Source organism: Phyllostomus hastatus, unplaced genomic scaffold, assembly GCF_019186645.2.
Source record: "Phyllostomus hastatus isolate PE091 unplaced genomic scaffold, TTU_PhHast_1.1 phas_contig_210, whole genome shotgun sequence".
Lineage (NCBI taxonomy): Eukaryota > Metazoa > Chordata > Mammalia > Chiroptera > Phyllostomidae > Phyllostomus > Phyllostomus hastatus.
The window spans coordinates 27,564,909-27,581,735 of record NW_025333737.1 but is presented as its reverse complement, the minus strand read 5'-3'; the positions used below and the strand labels follow the sequence as shown (position 1 = coordinate 27,581,735).

At 56.1% G+C, this 16,827-nt stretch overlaps 1 protein-coding gene across 3 annotated transcripts; it reads right to left on the bottom strand.

Annotated features, from left to right (window-relative positions):
- Window positions 1-248: 248 nt before the first annotated feature.
- COPZ2 (COPI coat complex subunit zeta 2) lies at window positions 249-10,150 on the bottom strand. 3 transcript variants are annotated; one of them, XR_006785472.1, is made up of 10 exons: window positions 10,012-10,150; window positions 9,188-9,262; window positions 7,533-7,614; window positions 6,925-7,016; window positions 6,050-6,105; window positions 5,264-5,341; window positions 3,193-3,244; window positions 2,587-2,625; window positions 1,755-1,870; window positions 249-586 (listed from the first exon to the last, which is right to left on the bottom strand). XR_006785472.1 is itself a non-coding variant. In XM_045837478.1 (9 exons), the coding sequence occupies exons 1-9, from the start codon at window positions 10,120-10,122 to the stop codon at window positions 539-541; spliced, it is 633 nt and encodes a 210-aa protein (XP_045693434.1). In that variant the 5' UTR covers window positions 10,123-10,150; the 3' UTR covers window positions 249-538. The 3 variants fall into 3 exon arrangements, 1 of the variants encoding a protein (XP_045693434.1); XR_006785473.1 differs by having other exon boundaries at window positions 9,188-9,256; XM_045837478.1 differs by lacking the exon at window positions 1,755-1,870.
- Between the last annotated feature and the right edge of the window lie 6,677 nt (window positions 10,151-16,827).

Sequence of the window (16,827 nt, the reverse complement as noted above, 5' to 3'; positions counted from 1 at the left end):
ATCACACAATCATAGTGTCACATATGGGCCCGGGGGGTATTCGTGTCACACCCCCTCACTATGTTAAATTGTCCCCTTTCCCTTGACCCACCTCTCTCCAGTCTCACAACCACTGGGATACGCCCTGGTGAGGGGCAGCCTAAGGGCAAGGCACAGAAAGTGCAGGGGCCCTTAGCAGAACACACACACACACACACACACACACACACACACACACACACACCAGGCCAACAGAGAAGGAGACCATGACAGGGGACAGCAGGTTTATTTGGGCTCTGGGGTCGGGGATGCCTGAGGTCTGAGTTAAGGCGGCTCAGCTGGGTCTCAAAGCCCGAGGGGCAGGCCAGGGCAATGAGGAGGGGTGACTCAGTGCTAAAGCCAAATCTCTTCATTTCGGAGTCCCCAGCCAGAAGCTTCAGGAGTCAGTTCTGGGAGGGCCTGGGGATACAGAAGGGTGTCTTCTGTTCCCTGGGGTCTTTGAGTTGTTTGCCAGGATCACGGAAATTATCTGGGGGAGGGAGCCTCAAATGCACAGCTTTCATTTCAGTAACGACCATTTAATTTGTTCCTTGGCAGACTGAAGAACCTGGAGGTGGGAGGAAGGATGAGAGAATTTGGGAGCGTGTCAAGTACCTCCCTACCGCAGTGAGAGGGAGGTCTACAGCCCACCTTCCTTATGTGTCCCTGCAACTCCCGGTCACTAGGTGGCAGCAGCTCATCTCTGCCTGACTTCAGCTGGGTCAGGCCAGCCGGAGAAAGAGCAGTCCAAACTGGCTGCAGCCAGCTCCCAGCCCAGGCCCAGACCTGCCCAGCCCTCTGCTGGTGTCTGCATCCGCAGCGGTGGGTGTTGCCCGAGGCCCGGCTTTCCCATACCCTGTCGTGCTAGCTGCCGCCCACAGTGCCACGTCCAGGCAGGAACTGGGGCCAGGCCTGACACTTCTGAGCCCAGACACCTCAGCAAAACTCTAGGGCTGGCTCTGGCTGGCAGTGTGTCTGCCCTCCACGCCCCACCCCAACCCACTGCTGATGTGGCACAGCTGGCAGAGGGGGGCTGGCCACAGGCTGCCTCGGGACACCTGCACTCAGATTGTTCATCGAGTCCCCTGCAGCTGAGAAAACAGGCTCATTCGGTGCTTATGCAAATCCCCACAAATGTGCACACACGGAGGTTGTCTGTCCCTCCAGCCACCAAGCCTCACTGCCTTTGGAAGGTTCATCCCAAACTGTCTGTCCCTTCTTTCTGCACAGCCTCCCTTCCTCTCTCAGGGACCGCCTGGCCCTGGGGGTTCTCCTGCTTCTGGCCAGACCCTAACCTCCTCCTTGTTTCATCTCCCACTCACTCCCTGCACCTTCCCTGGTTTTTACTCAATCATTCCATTGAAAGTGCTGCATCTTCATTCTTCCCCCCACTCCCTGGAAAAATAGGAGCAAAGGGTTTTTGAGCACGTGTTAGCTCATCTGATGCTCCTAATAACTCCGTGAGGAGCGCGCCGTGATCACGTGAGGCCCGGAGAGGCTGAGGGGCTTGCCCAGGTCACCCAGATTCTAGGGGGTAGAATGGAACAGACACACTGGGGTGACTCACGCCAGCGCCCATGTTCTTATCCACTCTGCCCATGCTCCCTAACCTCTTTGGGTCAGAAAACTGCCACGGGGCTGCGCTCCTCCCAGCAGGTGTGAGGGGGCCTGGGGACCCAGGAGGAGGGAGTGCAGGGTGGGCACCAAGGGCAGTGACAGGAAGGTGGGCGCCACACCTGGGGCTCCACACGGGACATTATGCACCCATCTCGGCCTGGGCCACCACAGCAGGAGGTGGTTAGTGCCAGGGCAGGAAGCTCCGTAAACTCAGGATTAGTCTGTGCAGGGAGACCTGAGGGCGGACAGAACAGAGGGCAAGTGGTCAGCCTGACGAGCAGGAAGTTTGCGCAGCTGGGAACCAGTCCAGCCGCAGATCCAGGGACCTCCCCCTGGCCCCACATGCACCCCCAGACAGGACCATGCACCCCAGACAGGACCATGCACCCCCAGACAGGACCATGCACCCCCAGACAGGACCATGCACCCCCAGACAGGACCATGCGGGGGCCTTTTCCTCAGCCAGGTCACTCAGGGGTTAGGTGGCAAGTGAGGCGGGGAGAAAGTTAGATGCTATCACAGGCTTCAAGTTCCCTTAACAATTCCAGCTTGGACCTCGGCGTGGAGGGGCAAGGGTTTGGAGGAGAACTCCTGTTTGCCATCCTTTCCGGGCTAGGGGGAGAATCGGGGACTCGAGTCCTCGGATTGTGTTAGGGCACAAGTGACTCAGCCATCTCTAGGGTGGGCAGCTTACTACCCCAGGGGTTCAGCCTAACAATACTGAGCCAGGAGAGGAGGTGGTTACCAGTGAGGACTGGGCATCAATTATTAATGCCCAGCTCAGCACCACCTCAGCGTCACTAGAGGCCCCCTGTGACTGTCCCCAACAGATGGCCTGTCACTGCCTCATCCCCCCCACACCCTGACCTCTCAGCCTTGATAGCCCCCGCTGGGTCCCCTGGGAGGCTCCGCTCTCCTCCCTGGAGTCTGAGGCAGATGTTGGGGACCTACCTGAGCCACGCTCTGTTCAGTCAAGCCGCTGTCATCTGCCTGTGGGGAAGCAGTGTCATAGGGTGGTCAGGTCCGGATGATAGGACTGAGTTTGGAAAGGGAGACGGAGGGGCTCGGGGTGGTGGCGAGCGATGCAGTGGTTTAGGAGGATCCAGGACCAGACCTGTATCGCCCGTTAGTGGACGCCAGGACCCGCGCCCCCCCGCATCTATGATGCATGGAGAGTAAGGGAATGAAGTTGGTAGAAAAGGTTTCATTCCAACAGGAAAGCCAAACTAGGCAGGGTGGTTCTATCTGGAGCCCCACTCCCCAAGCTCAAGGCCAAGGCAGCCACCTGGTGTCTCTTTGAGAGTTTATTTCTCCAGTCTGTACTTCCCACCAGGGAGGGTGGTGAGGTGCTTGGGGCTTCTACAGGGGAAGAGGGCAGGAGGTATCTTCTACTAACAGCCACGCCCCGAACTGCCACGCCCCCCACGAGTGCATTGCCGGGGGAGTTGCTTCTGCTGGAGGACCAGCGGCCCCATGCACAGGGAGGACGGACAGCGGGCGAGGAGGACGGCGAGGGCAGCCTAGAGGAGAGGAGGGGGCATGGGGGAAGGCTCTTACCCTAAAATTCACTTTCTGGATCACCTGCTGGGGGTCACTCTCCAGAATCACGCTGCAAGATGAGAGAGAAACCGGAAGGAAAGTCGGTGACATGATTCTCCCCTCTGCCACCGCTCCGTGCGAAGGCCTCTCCCCTCAGCCGCCGTACCCTGCAACATCCCCCTCGGGGCTCCTTCCCTCTGGAGCTCCTCCAGCCAGGACTCTCCCTACACTCCCCCGGCTCTGGCGCCTCTACATTTCAAACCTGGTGGTCTCACGCTTGGTTGTCTCTGGGCAAAAGCTGTGAAATCGAGGGAGTCCAGTCCAGGACAATTGGGGTGTCAAAAGCAGGGGCTCAAAAACCGGGTGCTCTCAAAAGTCCGCGGTCCCTTCTGGGTCAGGGATGGGTTCAGACGCAGCGAGGGAAGGGAGGTGCCTTGGGGTCTCTAGCTGAGCTGACTTCACTATTAGTCTATGCCATAGACGAAAGAAATGGAACTCTAAAAATCAGAATCTATCTTCCCGTTTGATGAACCCAGATATCAAGACTTTTTTCAGCTAGCCGCACTCTTGCACGGTGTCTTGGGGTGCTGTGTGGCCATTTGCCGGGGGTATGTGTGGGTGCGGGTGGGAGGGCCTCTTTGTGGGAGGCACAGCAGCCACAGGGACTGGGTGAGGCTCCTCCCCCTGTGAGGCTCCGCCCCCTACCCCACCTTGAGGCTCCTCCAGGGCAGAAGCCTAGCTGTATCTCTGTACCAGCTCTGGGGAGTGAGGAAACATTTCCTGGGCGCCTTCTCCAGTTCTCCAGGCCCTATTCCTGGGGCACCCCCAGTCCCGGGTTCCCTCACCAGAGGTCTTTCCTCCGCAAAGACAGAAGCACCCCAGGCCAATGCTCTGATTGAGGCCATTGACTTGGCTGACAATTCCCTGATTTTCCTGGGAGGGAAACTGAGGGCTACTGGAGGGGCAGAAACTGGGCCTGCTGGGGACACAGACCCAGAACCCCACAAAGCGTATGCCCTCCCTTGCCCGGGCCCTTCCCGGGCCCCGCCCCTCACTTTGTGGTTCTGTGTGTGGGCTTTCCGTAAAGAGGTTCCACCCAATGGGATGTCCTTCTGGCTCCACACAACCTGGGCTTACTCCACTCTCTTTCGGGGGCCCGGGAAACAGCCCCAGGCCTTGCAGGAGCAGGCAGTCAACAGGGAGAGAAGGGGGAGGAATTCCACCACCCAACGTCCCAGAGCAGCCTGGTCCCTGGGCACATGGCACGGTGGTGTGGAACCGGGCCTGTGGCTTTGGCTCTTGGCCCTGCCGTGTGGCCTTGGGCAAGTCACTTGATCTCTGAGTCTCTGTTTCCTCACCTCTACAATGGGTGTAATGATAAAGGAGCGTGGATGTTTTTAAGATGATCAGTTTCTACTATTCTTTGCTCTACAGCCGGCCGGAACGTCTTTTTCTCCCCAACTACTGCCCCCCATGGAAATTCCCTAACCAACCCTTGTCAAAAGGGCACCCAGCTTCCAAGGACATAATGGCACCCCAATAGCAGGTGATACTTGTTGAAGGAGAATCAGGGGCTTCACTAGCATCCCCTTATTTCCTCCCCGCCCCCTGCGACATAGTTCCTTTACATCCCCATTTGAAAGATGGGGAGAGTGAGTAAGTGACTGGCCCAGGGCACGCGTCTAGCCGACACGTGCCCTGACCAGGAATGGAGCTCTGTGAGTGGGAGGCGTGGACGCGGCAGGGCTCTGCCAGGATGAAGCCCTTCTAGGGAGGGGCGGGTGTCTGCTGCCTGCTTCTCCCGGGCCCTGGAGAGCACACCACTCCCCCCTGAACCCTGCCTCTTCCACAGTCAGCCACAGTTGGATGTCGGATTCCTTTCTTGTTTGCTTGACTTTGGCTAATGCGGACACCAACCTCCATCCTTGTGAGTGGGGTTGGGGGGATGAGATCACCGGGGATATGCTGGGGGAAGGGAGGGAGGAGTCGGCCCGAGAGAGCCAGCAGTGTGCTGGGTGCAATCTAGAGCGAGTGACCTTCAAAGAAAGGCACCTCCCACCGTGAGTCTCCCTGACCACCTGCTCCTCACCCGCCATCCACAATCTCGTCCAGCACCAGGAAGGCTCCGTCCATGTTCTCCAGCAGCCAGCGCTTCTCCACGTTCTTCCTGAAGGGGACACGGCTCCTGAGCCTCCCCTGGCCGGGAGGAGCCAGGCCCCTGCCCAGGTGAGACAGGCCCCCCTCTCTACCTATACCTTGCCACACCCCCAACAAGCAATGGGAAGGACAATGTCAAGGGCAGTGAGGGCAGGGCCTGGGCTAGGGACTCCTAAGCAGAGCACAGGCCTGCTTCCTGAAGCGCTCCTTGCCCAAGTTCCCACCCTTGGGGTGTAGACACGGTGCCCCCCATGGTACCCCTAGTGCATCTCACAGCTGATTTCGATGCTATAGCTCTACTATAGTCAGTTGTGTGGACCGGGGAATTTATTTATTCTTGGATTATCCTAGTTTGGTTTCCCCAGGTCATGCTCACTGGAGTAGACACCAGATAACAGAATGGGGGTCCAATGAAAACCACCCCGAGCCTCAAGTCAGAAAGCCTGAGTTTGAGTCTCTCTTCTCATATAAACCATCTGCAACCTCAGGCAAGTCCTTTAGCTTCTCCAGGCCCCGTTTTCTGGACGCACCCTCACGGGGCTCTGCTCTGGGCAGTACCATGGTGGTTAGGTAACGGCAGAGGCCTTGCGGGGGATGCTCCGGCTCCAGCCTTAGTGTTGTAGGGACTTCGGGACAAAAGCAGGGAGGAAAGGCCCTGCCTCTTTGACCTAAGAAGGCACGGGGGTGGGGGCCTTGAAAGGCGGAGAACCTCACTCACCTTAACATGTGGTTCAGGGACTCAAACAGGCAGGTGAGAACGGACATGAGCATCAGCTGGGGGAGGGCAGGCGCGGGAGGAGAATGAGAGAGCGTGAGGCTGGGAAGGCCGGAAGGAGACCTCAGAGTCTACCTGAAGGGAAACTTGTCCCTTTCTGGGACAACAAGGCTGGAGCCCGGCTGCAGCTCGCCCTTGGAGAATGCCTCCTGTGTACAGGCGGGAAGCACAAGAGCGCCCCACTGTGGGACACGGAGTGTACCCTTCTGTAGAGATGATTTAAAAAGAAATAGCCCTGGCTCGTGTGGCTCAGTGGACTGAGTATGGGCCTGCGAACCAAAGGGTCGCCGGTTCGATTCCCAGTTAGGGCGCATGCCTGGGTTGCAGGCCAGGTCCCCGGTGGGGAGCATGTGGGGGAAGCCACACATTGATGTTTCTCTCCCTCTCTTTTTCCTTCCCTTCCCCCTCTCTAAAAATAAATAAATAAATTGAAAGAAAGAAATAGAGGCTCCTGCAGAGAGTGTCATTGCTTGTTCCTAAGGAACCTAAGGGGCATGGTGGGTATGCCTTGTCCCAGAAAGAACCACTGTGGCTGCTGACCGACCCCCAGGGTCTAGAAGAAGGGGGACCAATGGGACCTACTGATGCCCTCCCTTGTACGGCCCTTCCGGGGCCCTGCCCCTCACTTTGTGCCGGTGTGTGTCCTTTCCATAAAGAGGTTCCACCAAATGGGATGTCCTCTGGTTCTACAAAACCTGGACTGACTCCACTCCCTTTTGGGTCCCAGGAACCAGCACTGGAACCCAGCTTCCACCCCAGACTCCAAGCCATTCCGCCCACGAACAGACCCTCTTTGTCACCCCAACCCCTGAATTCACCTCGTTCTCGTAGGACGAGCCCACCACATACAGGAAGAGGTCAATGCTGCTCTTGTAGACGATGGTCATGCCCCCGAAAAACGCGATCTCACCTAGAAGTTGGGGCGGGGGACGTTCAGCTCTGGCCGCCCCAGCTTGGCCCCTCCTCCCCATCTCCAGCTCTGCACCTCTCCCTCCCTGCTTCCCTCTTCCCTGCCCAGGGAACCCTCGGTAAGGCTAGCACTGGGGACACCACCAGGGCTACTCTCTGTCCTTCCCCCCACCCTTTTTTTCTAGCAACTACCTCGTTCTGATGAATCAACAAACCCAGTTCAAGGTCGACCTTCCACGCCCCTCCCACCATGTGCAATGCCTTGGACCAGCCCCACAGCTCAGCTGGCCTCTTCCCCCGGGAGGGGTCCAGGTGTGCTGGGGGTGGGAGGTGTGAGCGGCATGGGGTGGGGGGTTCCCTGGAGGTAGAGATGAACAGCTAGGCAGGGCAAAAAGAGCCTCCGAAGAAAAGGAAGTGGCCTGTGGGCGTCCAGGGCCGTCGGGGACAGACATGGCCAGACGGAGAAGGGGACAGTGAGTGTCTGAGAGCGCCGGGTGAGGAAGAGGAGGACACTTACTGTCCGTCCGGCTGGTCTTATTGAAGACATTTTTCTCGAAGGCCATCTGCTCCTTCATGGAGGGAAACGTGTCATCATAATACTACGAGAAAGGGAAGGAGAAGGGGTGAGAGCCGTCCCACAGGGTGTGGGCGCTCCAGGCGCGGGTGGCAGGCAGCGGCGGGCGCCGGCCCACGGTCCCATCTCACTGCCCTCCAGGCCCGACAGCTCACACTGTTCCCCGGGAACACCAGTTCTAAGCCAAGAAAGTAGTAAAAAGTGGAGACACTTTGAGGCCTATTTTTGAAGTCGTCTCCGATGCCTGGAGGTGTTTGGACACTGAGCAAACGTGCGGCGTGCTGAGGACTGGGGCGGCCACCAAGTCGTCACCCAGAGTCCACGTGAGCCTGAGTCTGCTGGAAGGAGGGCAGAGCCCGGGGGGCCTGCAGCAGAACAGTAACAATCCTGGCAGCCACTTCATCCTCCCCATTGTACTGATGGGCGCTGAGGTGCGAAAGGTCTGGGGAACTTCCCTGACACCTCCCAGCTGGAGAGGCGGAACTGGGACTCAACGCCCAGGACAGCCGACTGGCCGACTTCCGACTCCGGCAGGGCGATGTGAGGATGACACATCTAAGGAAACGTTCCCGGCATACATTGCACGATGAAATTGGCGCCGTTTTGCCTGGGTTTCGTGAGCCTCTCTCCCTGACTCCATTTCTTAACCTGAACATGGATGTGCCCTTCTGGGAGGAGGTCCTAAAACCTCTGGCATTGCCAGTCTACCTCTGGGGAAAGGTGTGGTGAGGCAGGGTGTGGTGAGGTCGGCTTTCAATTTTCTGGATGTGGATTATCCTACTTAGTACCCAACTGTGGGCAAACTGTCTCCCTGCTGACCACTACAGGCATGAAGACAAAAAGTTTCAGCCCCAAACAAACACGGTAATGTATTTCATAGCTAGTTTACATGCTGTATCCCTACTACAGTTAGTCGTACTGATGGGTGACAGTCACTTTTGGGTTATCCTGCTTTGGTTTCCCCAGGCCATGGTCACTGGGACAGATGCCAGGGGACTGACGCGTTCGTGCGGTGACAGCCATCCTCCTGAGCTCCGAAGCAAAATACCTGAGCTCAGCCCTCTGTTCTGATGTTGATACTCGTGAGCCCAGGCACCTCACGTAGCTTCTCTAGACTGAGTTTTCCTCATTTGTGAGAGTCGAACTGTGCATGTGGACTCTAAAGCCCCGACCGGTGCTAAGTTACGAGACTCTTCAGACTAAATCCTGAGTGTTTACTAAGCTGTGGGAGAAAAGTACAGGTTGCTTGTTTAAAATGTGGGGACTAGAATTCCTGGGCCCCAGGCTGAACACGCCATTGACCCCAGAGAGTTCCTGTCCGAGCTCAGGGCCCAGCTGGCCACTTGAAAGGATGACGAAAAGACAGTTCAGGGGACAGGATTAGAGACTGCGAGGCGCCCTCCCCCAACCAGGGTCCAGCCATCTGATGAGGCAGGAGGATGGACACAGTGACCCTTGGAGGGTCTAAGCTGAGCTGCTCTGAGGCACAGAGCCCGCAGTGGGGGTCTCTCCTGAGACAGGAGTCAGCTGGGTGGGGGCTTCTGTTCTCGGGCACTAACACAGTTTTCAGGGGCCCTCGGGTGAGGGTGGGAGGTTACCTTGGCCAGCAGGCGGTGTCCGTCATTATCTAGGATGAAAACAGCCTTGATGGTGTAGAGAGAAGGCTCCTGCAACTGACACGGGGTGGGGTGGGGGAGTCCATTGGCCCCTGACTCAAGGCAAATACCCTGTCATTGACCTTATGGGATCTGCTGGCCCTAGGAGTCCACGATCAGGGTCCAGCGAACCCAGCCCCAAAGGTTCATAGCTGGTTCTTGCCCAACCCTGTGCCACATGGGCTGCCTCCTGTCCTGCCCCCCGCAGATGTTCCACTGCAGGCCCCTGGCGGGCGCGCTGCACGGTGAGTGCGGAAGGTCCGCCCGGGCCCAAGTTCTGTCATGCACTGACTGCCGCAGAGCCCGAGTCGGAGTGTATCACAGAACCTGGGCCGGGGGGACAGCGGTGTGCCTCCTCCTTCCAGCGGAGCTCGGGGCGAGGCTGGCCTCACTCTCGGAGCGCGCCCCCAGCCCCCTGGCGCGGGCGGGCTCCGAAGCACGCACATCCGCCCACCGGCCCTCCGAGCACCTTCCCCCTCCCTGCAGAATCTCAGTCCACCCCACCCCCAAGCCGTCTCCATCGCTGCTCTGAACTGATCCAGAACTTCAGCCCCACGCGGACTTTCAGGACAGGCCTCCTGGAGAGTCCACGCCCGCGGGAACTTTTTCTCGCCGGCCCGGCCCGGGCCCCTCCCAGCGCTGCTCAGTGGTGGCACCAAGTTCCCGGCGCCAGGCGTGCGAGTTGTGAGTTGGCTGCCCCCGCTCTACCCCACCCCGGCCCCGATTCCTGCCCCCCGGACCCTGGCGCCCGCCCGCCTGCTCCGTACCCGCGACCCCGCGGGCTCCCCGGCTCGGGCGGGCGGTGCCGCGCCCCCGGCCTGGGCGGCCGCGGCCCCCTCCCCCGGGTGCGGACGTGGCCAGGCCTCGGGCCGCTGCATTCCGCTCGCCGCCCTGCGCTGACAGCGCCTCCCGCCGCCCCGCCCCCGAGCCCGCCCGGCCCACCGGGCCGCCCCCCACCCCCCCCGGAGGCCACCGCCCTCCCTCCCCCCCCGCTCTGTGCCTGCCTTTCCTTTTCCCTGAGGCCCTTTCCTCTTTCTCGCCCTCCCTCCTTTCCCTTACCCCCCTCCCCCTGTGCCCCACACCCCAGCTCTCCTTCCCCCAACTCTCATTTCTCTCCTTCTCGGCTCCTTTCCCCTCTTGAAAGTCCTTTCTCCGTCTGTCCCAGACCAGCCCCCTCTCCGTCCCCTCCTGCCTCCTTTCTGGCCTGTGGGTTTGTTTGCACCCGTGTCCAAAGGCTATCCTGGGGACAGCAGAAAACACAGCAAAGTCCGGTTTTGTCTCTTTACTGCTAGGTGCTGGGCGGACAAATACAATCGGGTTTCAGGGACGGTGACAGCGGTGGGAGCAAGGGAGGACAGCTCTGGAGAGACCCTCCGTTCCTGACAGGTTCTCCCACGCCTTCCACTTCCTCCCAGGAAGCCCATGGTTCCTGGGGACCCTCTGCAGTCTCCCAAGACACAGGACACAACCTAAAGCAAGACAGACAGACGCCTAGCAGCACCGATGCTCCACACCAATGGCATCAGGCTTTGCCACACTTCGGCTTCTTGGGTTGAAGCGATACCAGAACACATGCTTCCCCTTCAGGGTCCTCAGGGCCAGTGGGAAACTCACACTCCAACGCTCCAGAGTGAACAGTGCTTACCCATTTCCTCTTAAAACCGCCAGGCGTGTATTTTGCACTCAGTTTCACATGCATTACCTAATATACCCACACCTGTGAGGGAGGTGTTTCCACCCCCATTTTAAGGGAAGGGAGGCTCAGACCTTTTCCGGATTGTGCAGCTGATAAACAGCCGAGGGAGATAGCATCCAAGGTTCAGGCTGGACATTTCCCCCGTGCTTCGGTTCAAGGCCTGCTGTGCGGGGCGCCAGCGGCACTGGCCGCAGAGGGCTGGCGAACGGGGCCTCCCTCCGCGGCGCGGGTCCGGTCTTCCCGTTCTTCAAGTCCCCACTTCGGTGTCGTCACCAAAAGACCGTCTCTGACGTCCTCCAAACGGTCTCTCCTGCCACATTCTCTAACTCAGCACCCTGCTTATTTCTTACATCGCCCTTTTCTCAATCTCTAAATATTATTTTTACGAATTTGTTTACAGATGTGTAGGATCCTTCTCCTCACCAGAGGCTGAGTCCTCTGAGAACAGAAATGACGTCTATAGTGTTCACGGTGGAGTTCCTGCCCCCCGCCCCCCACCCCCACCCAGGGCCCAACGCAGGACAGGTACTTAATAAGCATTTGAGGAGGAGGTGAATGAGTAAATGAATTTAGGATGAAGGAGAGCGTGTGTAAATACTCAGACGACCTATTTTAAACAAAGAATTGAAATGTACTTATCAATGAAACCATATTTTGTGTTCTGTACAAGTACTTATGGAGTGCTTGATGAGTCCCTGGGCTTCGAGAGTGGAAAAAACAAACAGAGTCTTTTTGCTCTCGTGGAGTTTAGATTCAAATGTTGCTGTTTGTGTGCAAGACAGGAAATAAACAGAGTGGATGTTGCGTAAGTTGTTGGTACGTGCAAGGATGGAGAGTGGAGCGAGACGGGGATGGGGAATGTGAGGGCCGAGGGGAGCAGGGCAGAACGCCGTTCTCCTTGGGGAAAGCCTTCAAGAAGGTGGCGTTCAGAGAAAGGGCTGAAGGAGGTGAGGGAGGAAGCCATGCAAACGTCTGGAGAAAACGCCTGAACTTCTTTCCATGCTTTAGAAGGCATACCTGAGTCTTCCTTGCAGGCTGTCAGAGCTGTAACAGTGAACACTCACCGACACTGCTTGGTGCCATGGGGGTTAGGGGAGGGACAGGCAGTGTTTTCTTTGGCTTCCGAGTCATCAGAAGCTATGTCAATGGTCATGCCAGCCTGGTGTGTTATTAAAAACACTGACTTGATTATTTTGATCCCTTAGCACTTCTGTGAGCTGGCCCATTTTTTAATTCATACGTACAGAAAAGCCTCCTAGCTTGTGTGTGGTATATGCGGTACCCACAGGGGGACGGTCAGTTTGCGGAACACGGGAGGGAGGGAGGAAGACCTAGGAAGACAGGGGCCTTAGGGGGCTGGCGTGGCTCGGTGGGGAGAGGCGGGGGAGGCGTCAGCTACAGGAGGAGAAGGTGCTGGAGAGGGGCACAGGGGCTGGCACCAACAGAAGGTCGGGGAAGGAAGCTTAAGGACCACAGAAGCCTTCTCGCCACCACCTCCATCATTTGGCAGCTCTGGTTTTAATCACCAGGACCTCTTTCCATCTTGAGTGCTGTGGCGAATGTCAGTTCAGAGCCCTTGAGTTGAACTTTGCAAGGAAGAGATCCTCCTCGTGGATGGCTGCGCCCTAAACCCCCTCAATAGAGACCCCAGGGCTCCTGTCCTTTCTCAGGACCCCGTCAATGAGGTGCTCCTTCAGTGAGATTCTGTGCGAAAATACAAACTCAGTGTGCATAGTGCTGGGGCAGTGTCATGCGCAGAGCATCAGCTCGGGACTGTACAGTGTCAGCCTGGCAGAACCTGAGCGCGTTCGGGTGGAGCAGGAGAGGAGCAGCCCGGGAGCCTCCCCAGAACGGGGAAGGCAGAGCCGGGTTCAAAAAGAGCGCAGCCTTCCTGTCTCCCTGCTCCCTGCGGGGGGTGTGCGCTGGGATGGGGCGTGCACACCTCTCACCTGGCATCTGTGGAGTGGCTGGGCTCAGAGTCGGGCCTGAAAACACACACGTGTGCTTGCGCACGCACACACTGCCCTTCAGAATCTTTGGGAGGCAAGTGATGCAAATAGGTTCTCCTCTGGACCTTGGTTTATCTCGGAGGTGAGACCATTCTGTTTCCTCTGACTCACCCTCCTGCCACCACATTGCCGCGCTGTCTGTCCTAGGATTTTGGCATCTGTTTTTGTGTGACAAGAAGAAACAGCTCCCTTGGGTAACAGTCTCTCTCTCTCTCCTTCCTGCTATAATGTCAAGAGGGGGAGGTGTGTGCGGAGTGTGGGGCATGGGTGTGTGCTTGTGGTAGCCTCCAGAGAGAAAGCGCAAGCTTCGGGGCGGGTTTCCAGGGGGCCATGCTATGGACGACGGCTCTGCTCTCTTCCACGTGGTCAGCTTCCTCTGGGAGAATGAGGTCCTAGTGTGGGCAGAGAGTCGGGCAAGGAAGGGACCTCAAGCTCAGCTCTGTGCACTAGTGGCTTTACACATAGGATCTGATTTTAATGTTTTTAAATTTATTCTTAACCCTCACCCAAGGATATATCCACTGATTCCAGAAAGAGTGGAAGGGAGATCGAGAGAGTGAAAGAGAAACATGGATATTAGAGGAACATCGATCGGCTGCTCGCTGAACATGCCCCCCCAGGGGACCAAACCCGCAACCTTTCGGTTTACGGAATGACGCTCCAACCAACTCAGCCACGCTGGTCAGGGCCATAGGATCTGGTTTTTAAACTTTGAATATGTATATTGTCATTTTCACCTAACTCAGGAGGCCCCAGCTAGCAAGTGGCAGAGCCAGATTTTTGAACACGGCTCTGAGTCCCAAACACCCACTCTTCCCGCCTCACGGTAGCGCCTCCCTGACTGCCCTGTGCCATGCTGAGAGCTGCACAGAGCAATTCCTCCCACAGTTTGGGACAACATGGTGAGGGCATGCCGGACAGCCGAAGTCAGCCTCATAAAATGTTATGCCAAGACATGAGTGAACAAGGAGGTGCTTTCATTGGCCAGGTCTGGGAAGAGAGCAGTATGGGATTGAGAAATGGTGTATTCTTTTCCAGGTGGTGATGCTCGTGTGTGCTCATGCATTATTACTCCTGTTGTCCTTTTTCATTCAACTGGGATCCCTGCTCCAAGCTAGTGATTCTCTGGCTGTACAGCAGAATCACCAGAGGAGCTTTTACAAAATCCTGATGCCCAGGGCTGCTCTGGGAGACTGATTTAACTGGCCAGGGATGGGACCTGGACATTAATATATTTTTAAGATTTTATTTATTTATTTTTAGAGAGGGAAGGGAGGGAGATAGAGAGAGAGAGAGAGAGAGAGAGAGAGAGAGAGAGAAACATCAATGTGCGGTTGCTGGGGGTCATGGCCTGCAACCCAGGCATGTGCCCTGGCTGGGAATCGAACTTGTGACACTTTGGTTCCCAGCCCGCACTCAATCCACTGAGCTATGCCAGCCAGGCATTAATATTTTTTTAAAAAGCCCCCCCACCAGGTGATTCTAATGTGTAGCAGAGTGGAAAAGCAACCTTCTCAGACAGGTCAGGTACGGGTACACAGAAAGACAGGCTGGCTTGCAGAAGAGCTTTACCTGTTTTGATGGTTTAATGGTAACAAGCTTGCTAATGATGTTTACCATGTAAGAAAGGTGCCAGATGTCTGGATTAGGCGGCAAACTGATTTCCTTGCAAGACACGCTAACGTTTACTATTGATGGGATGTAATCCTAGAATCTCTCCGAAGGGTGTAAGGCAATCTCAGGCAGACATCTAATCCATTCCTCTGGGCTAGATGGAAGCTGGAAAGGGAAAAATAAGGACAACCAAAATAGCAGAGAGATTGCATTTCCCCTTAGGGGAAAAAGCAATTCCCGCTATTCCAGAACAAATCCAGTCCCAGCCAGTCCACCTTCCCACATCCCCTTCTTGGAGGGTTTCCTGGCAGGTGTTGTCTTTGCAGCATGCCTGGAAGACGGCTGTGCTGGCTGGTGCCTCGGCAGCTCTTCCGAAGAGGAAGCTGGGTCAACAGATACAACCAGGACGAGTGGGGACTTCACAGTTAGCCGTCTCCTTTCATGGCCTGGAATGCCTGTGCATTACAGTGAACCCTCTTCCTGGCTCCCCGCAGCTCTCTCTTCTCTCTTGGGCAACCTGGAGCTGCAGGGGCAAGGCCTCGGTTCTGCAAAAGGCTCTCAGCCTCTCCCTCAGGGAGAAAGTGCATGTGCTCACTTTTTCCAATGGTCTTTTTGGTCTGATTTAATGGACACACCAGGATGGATGACACATCAGCATGAGATCTTTCTTTCGCTTCTTAGGTGAACTTCCTATTAACAGCTTGTCCCCGCAAAGGGTGGAGGTGTGGGGGCGGGAGGGAGGAGGGGAGCTCCCTGGGAGGACACACCCGGATTTTGCAAGGTTACTCAGGGGATTCTGGGAAGAAGGTGTGCACCTGCTCCGACTTGATCTGGAACTCCAGACAGAGTGGAAGTCAGTTTTTCTATCTCAGCTCCCGACCTCGGAGCATTCAATGTCCTGGGAGCCCACGCCCTGCCAGGCCCAATGGCCTGCAGCTCGCTGACATTTTCTCTGTATCTGGATAGTAGCCTCCTCAGTCCTCGCAATGGGCCAGCAATTCTTTGTCTTTCCCTTTTTTTTTTAAAGATTTTATTTATTTATTTTTAGAGAGAGGGTAAGGGAGCGAGAAAGAGAGGGGCAGAAGCATCAGTGTGTGGTTGCCTCTCATGTGGCCCCTACAAAGGACCTGGCCTGCAACCCAGGCATGTGCCCTGACTGGGAATCTAACCAGTGACCCTTTGGTTCACAGGCCGACACTCAATCCACTGAGCCACACCAGCCAGGGCTGTCTTTCCCTTTTGTGTAACTGCTAAGCAGTAAACTTTTCTAACACCAATTATCGGGTTCCTTTAACTTGATAATACAGTTCCTGCTACGTCTTTCTCCTTGTACACTGAAATAATTCTTTTACGACTTTAAACACAGTATTGGAAGTGGGGAGGCAGAGGACCCTGAACTGGGCAAAAACAAAAGACCTCTCCACCCCACCTCTAAGAATTAACATAAAGCGCCCTCCCCCCAACTTTCCCAGTGCCTGCCACTCCCTCCACACCCGGGACCCCCGCCCCCCCCCCCCCAAAATGAGGAAGGAAAGGGGAGGACGGGTAAGAATGCTACCTCAAGAAACTGAGTCATCAGGGAGAGGCGGGTGGGTAGAGGTAGAAGGGGGTGTAACTGTTCATGGGAAAAAATACAATAAAAATAAACTATTAACAAAAAGGAACTGTCCCCTGGCTGGAGTGGCTCAGTGGACTGAGCGTGGGCTGCGAACCAAAGTGTCGCAGGTTCGATTCCCAGTCAGGGTACAAGCCTGGGTTGCAGGCCATGACCCCCGGCAACCGCATATTGATGTTTCTCTCTCTCTCTTTCTCCCTCCCTTCCCTCTCTAAAAATAAATAAATACAATCTTAAAAAAAAAGGAACTGTCATTAAAAAGTGACCAAATGAATTTAGGCAAAGTTGTGTGGAAGACCACACGGCCTTCCCACCTGCAGCAGCCATTTCATTTCAGTGAATATCTATCTTGTTTGAATTCACGTTGGTCCTATACCAGCTGTACAACTTCATTTCTTGTTCTAGGCACCCGGTGCCTGCTATACAGCTGAAAAGAAACTTGGAGAACACAAATGGACTTTTCTGAAACTCAATTTGGTTGGAGCTAAGGTTTTCTGACTCCCCAGAAAGAACTGCCCAGTTTATTTTTGTGTGTGTGTCAGGATTTAAAATTGTTCTGTATTTGCTGTGTCAAACAAATAACCACACCTACCTCCTCAAAACAGTCATGTATTTAAGCCCCATAACTTTAGCCTTGAAATCTTTCAGT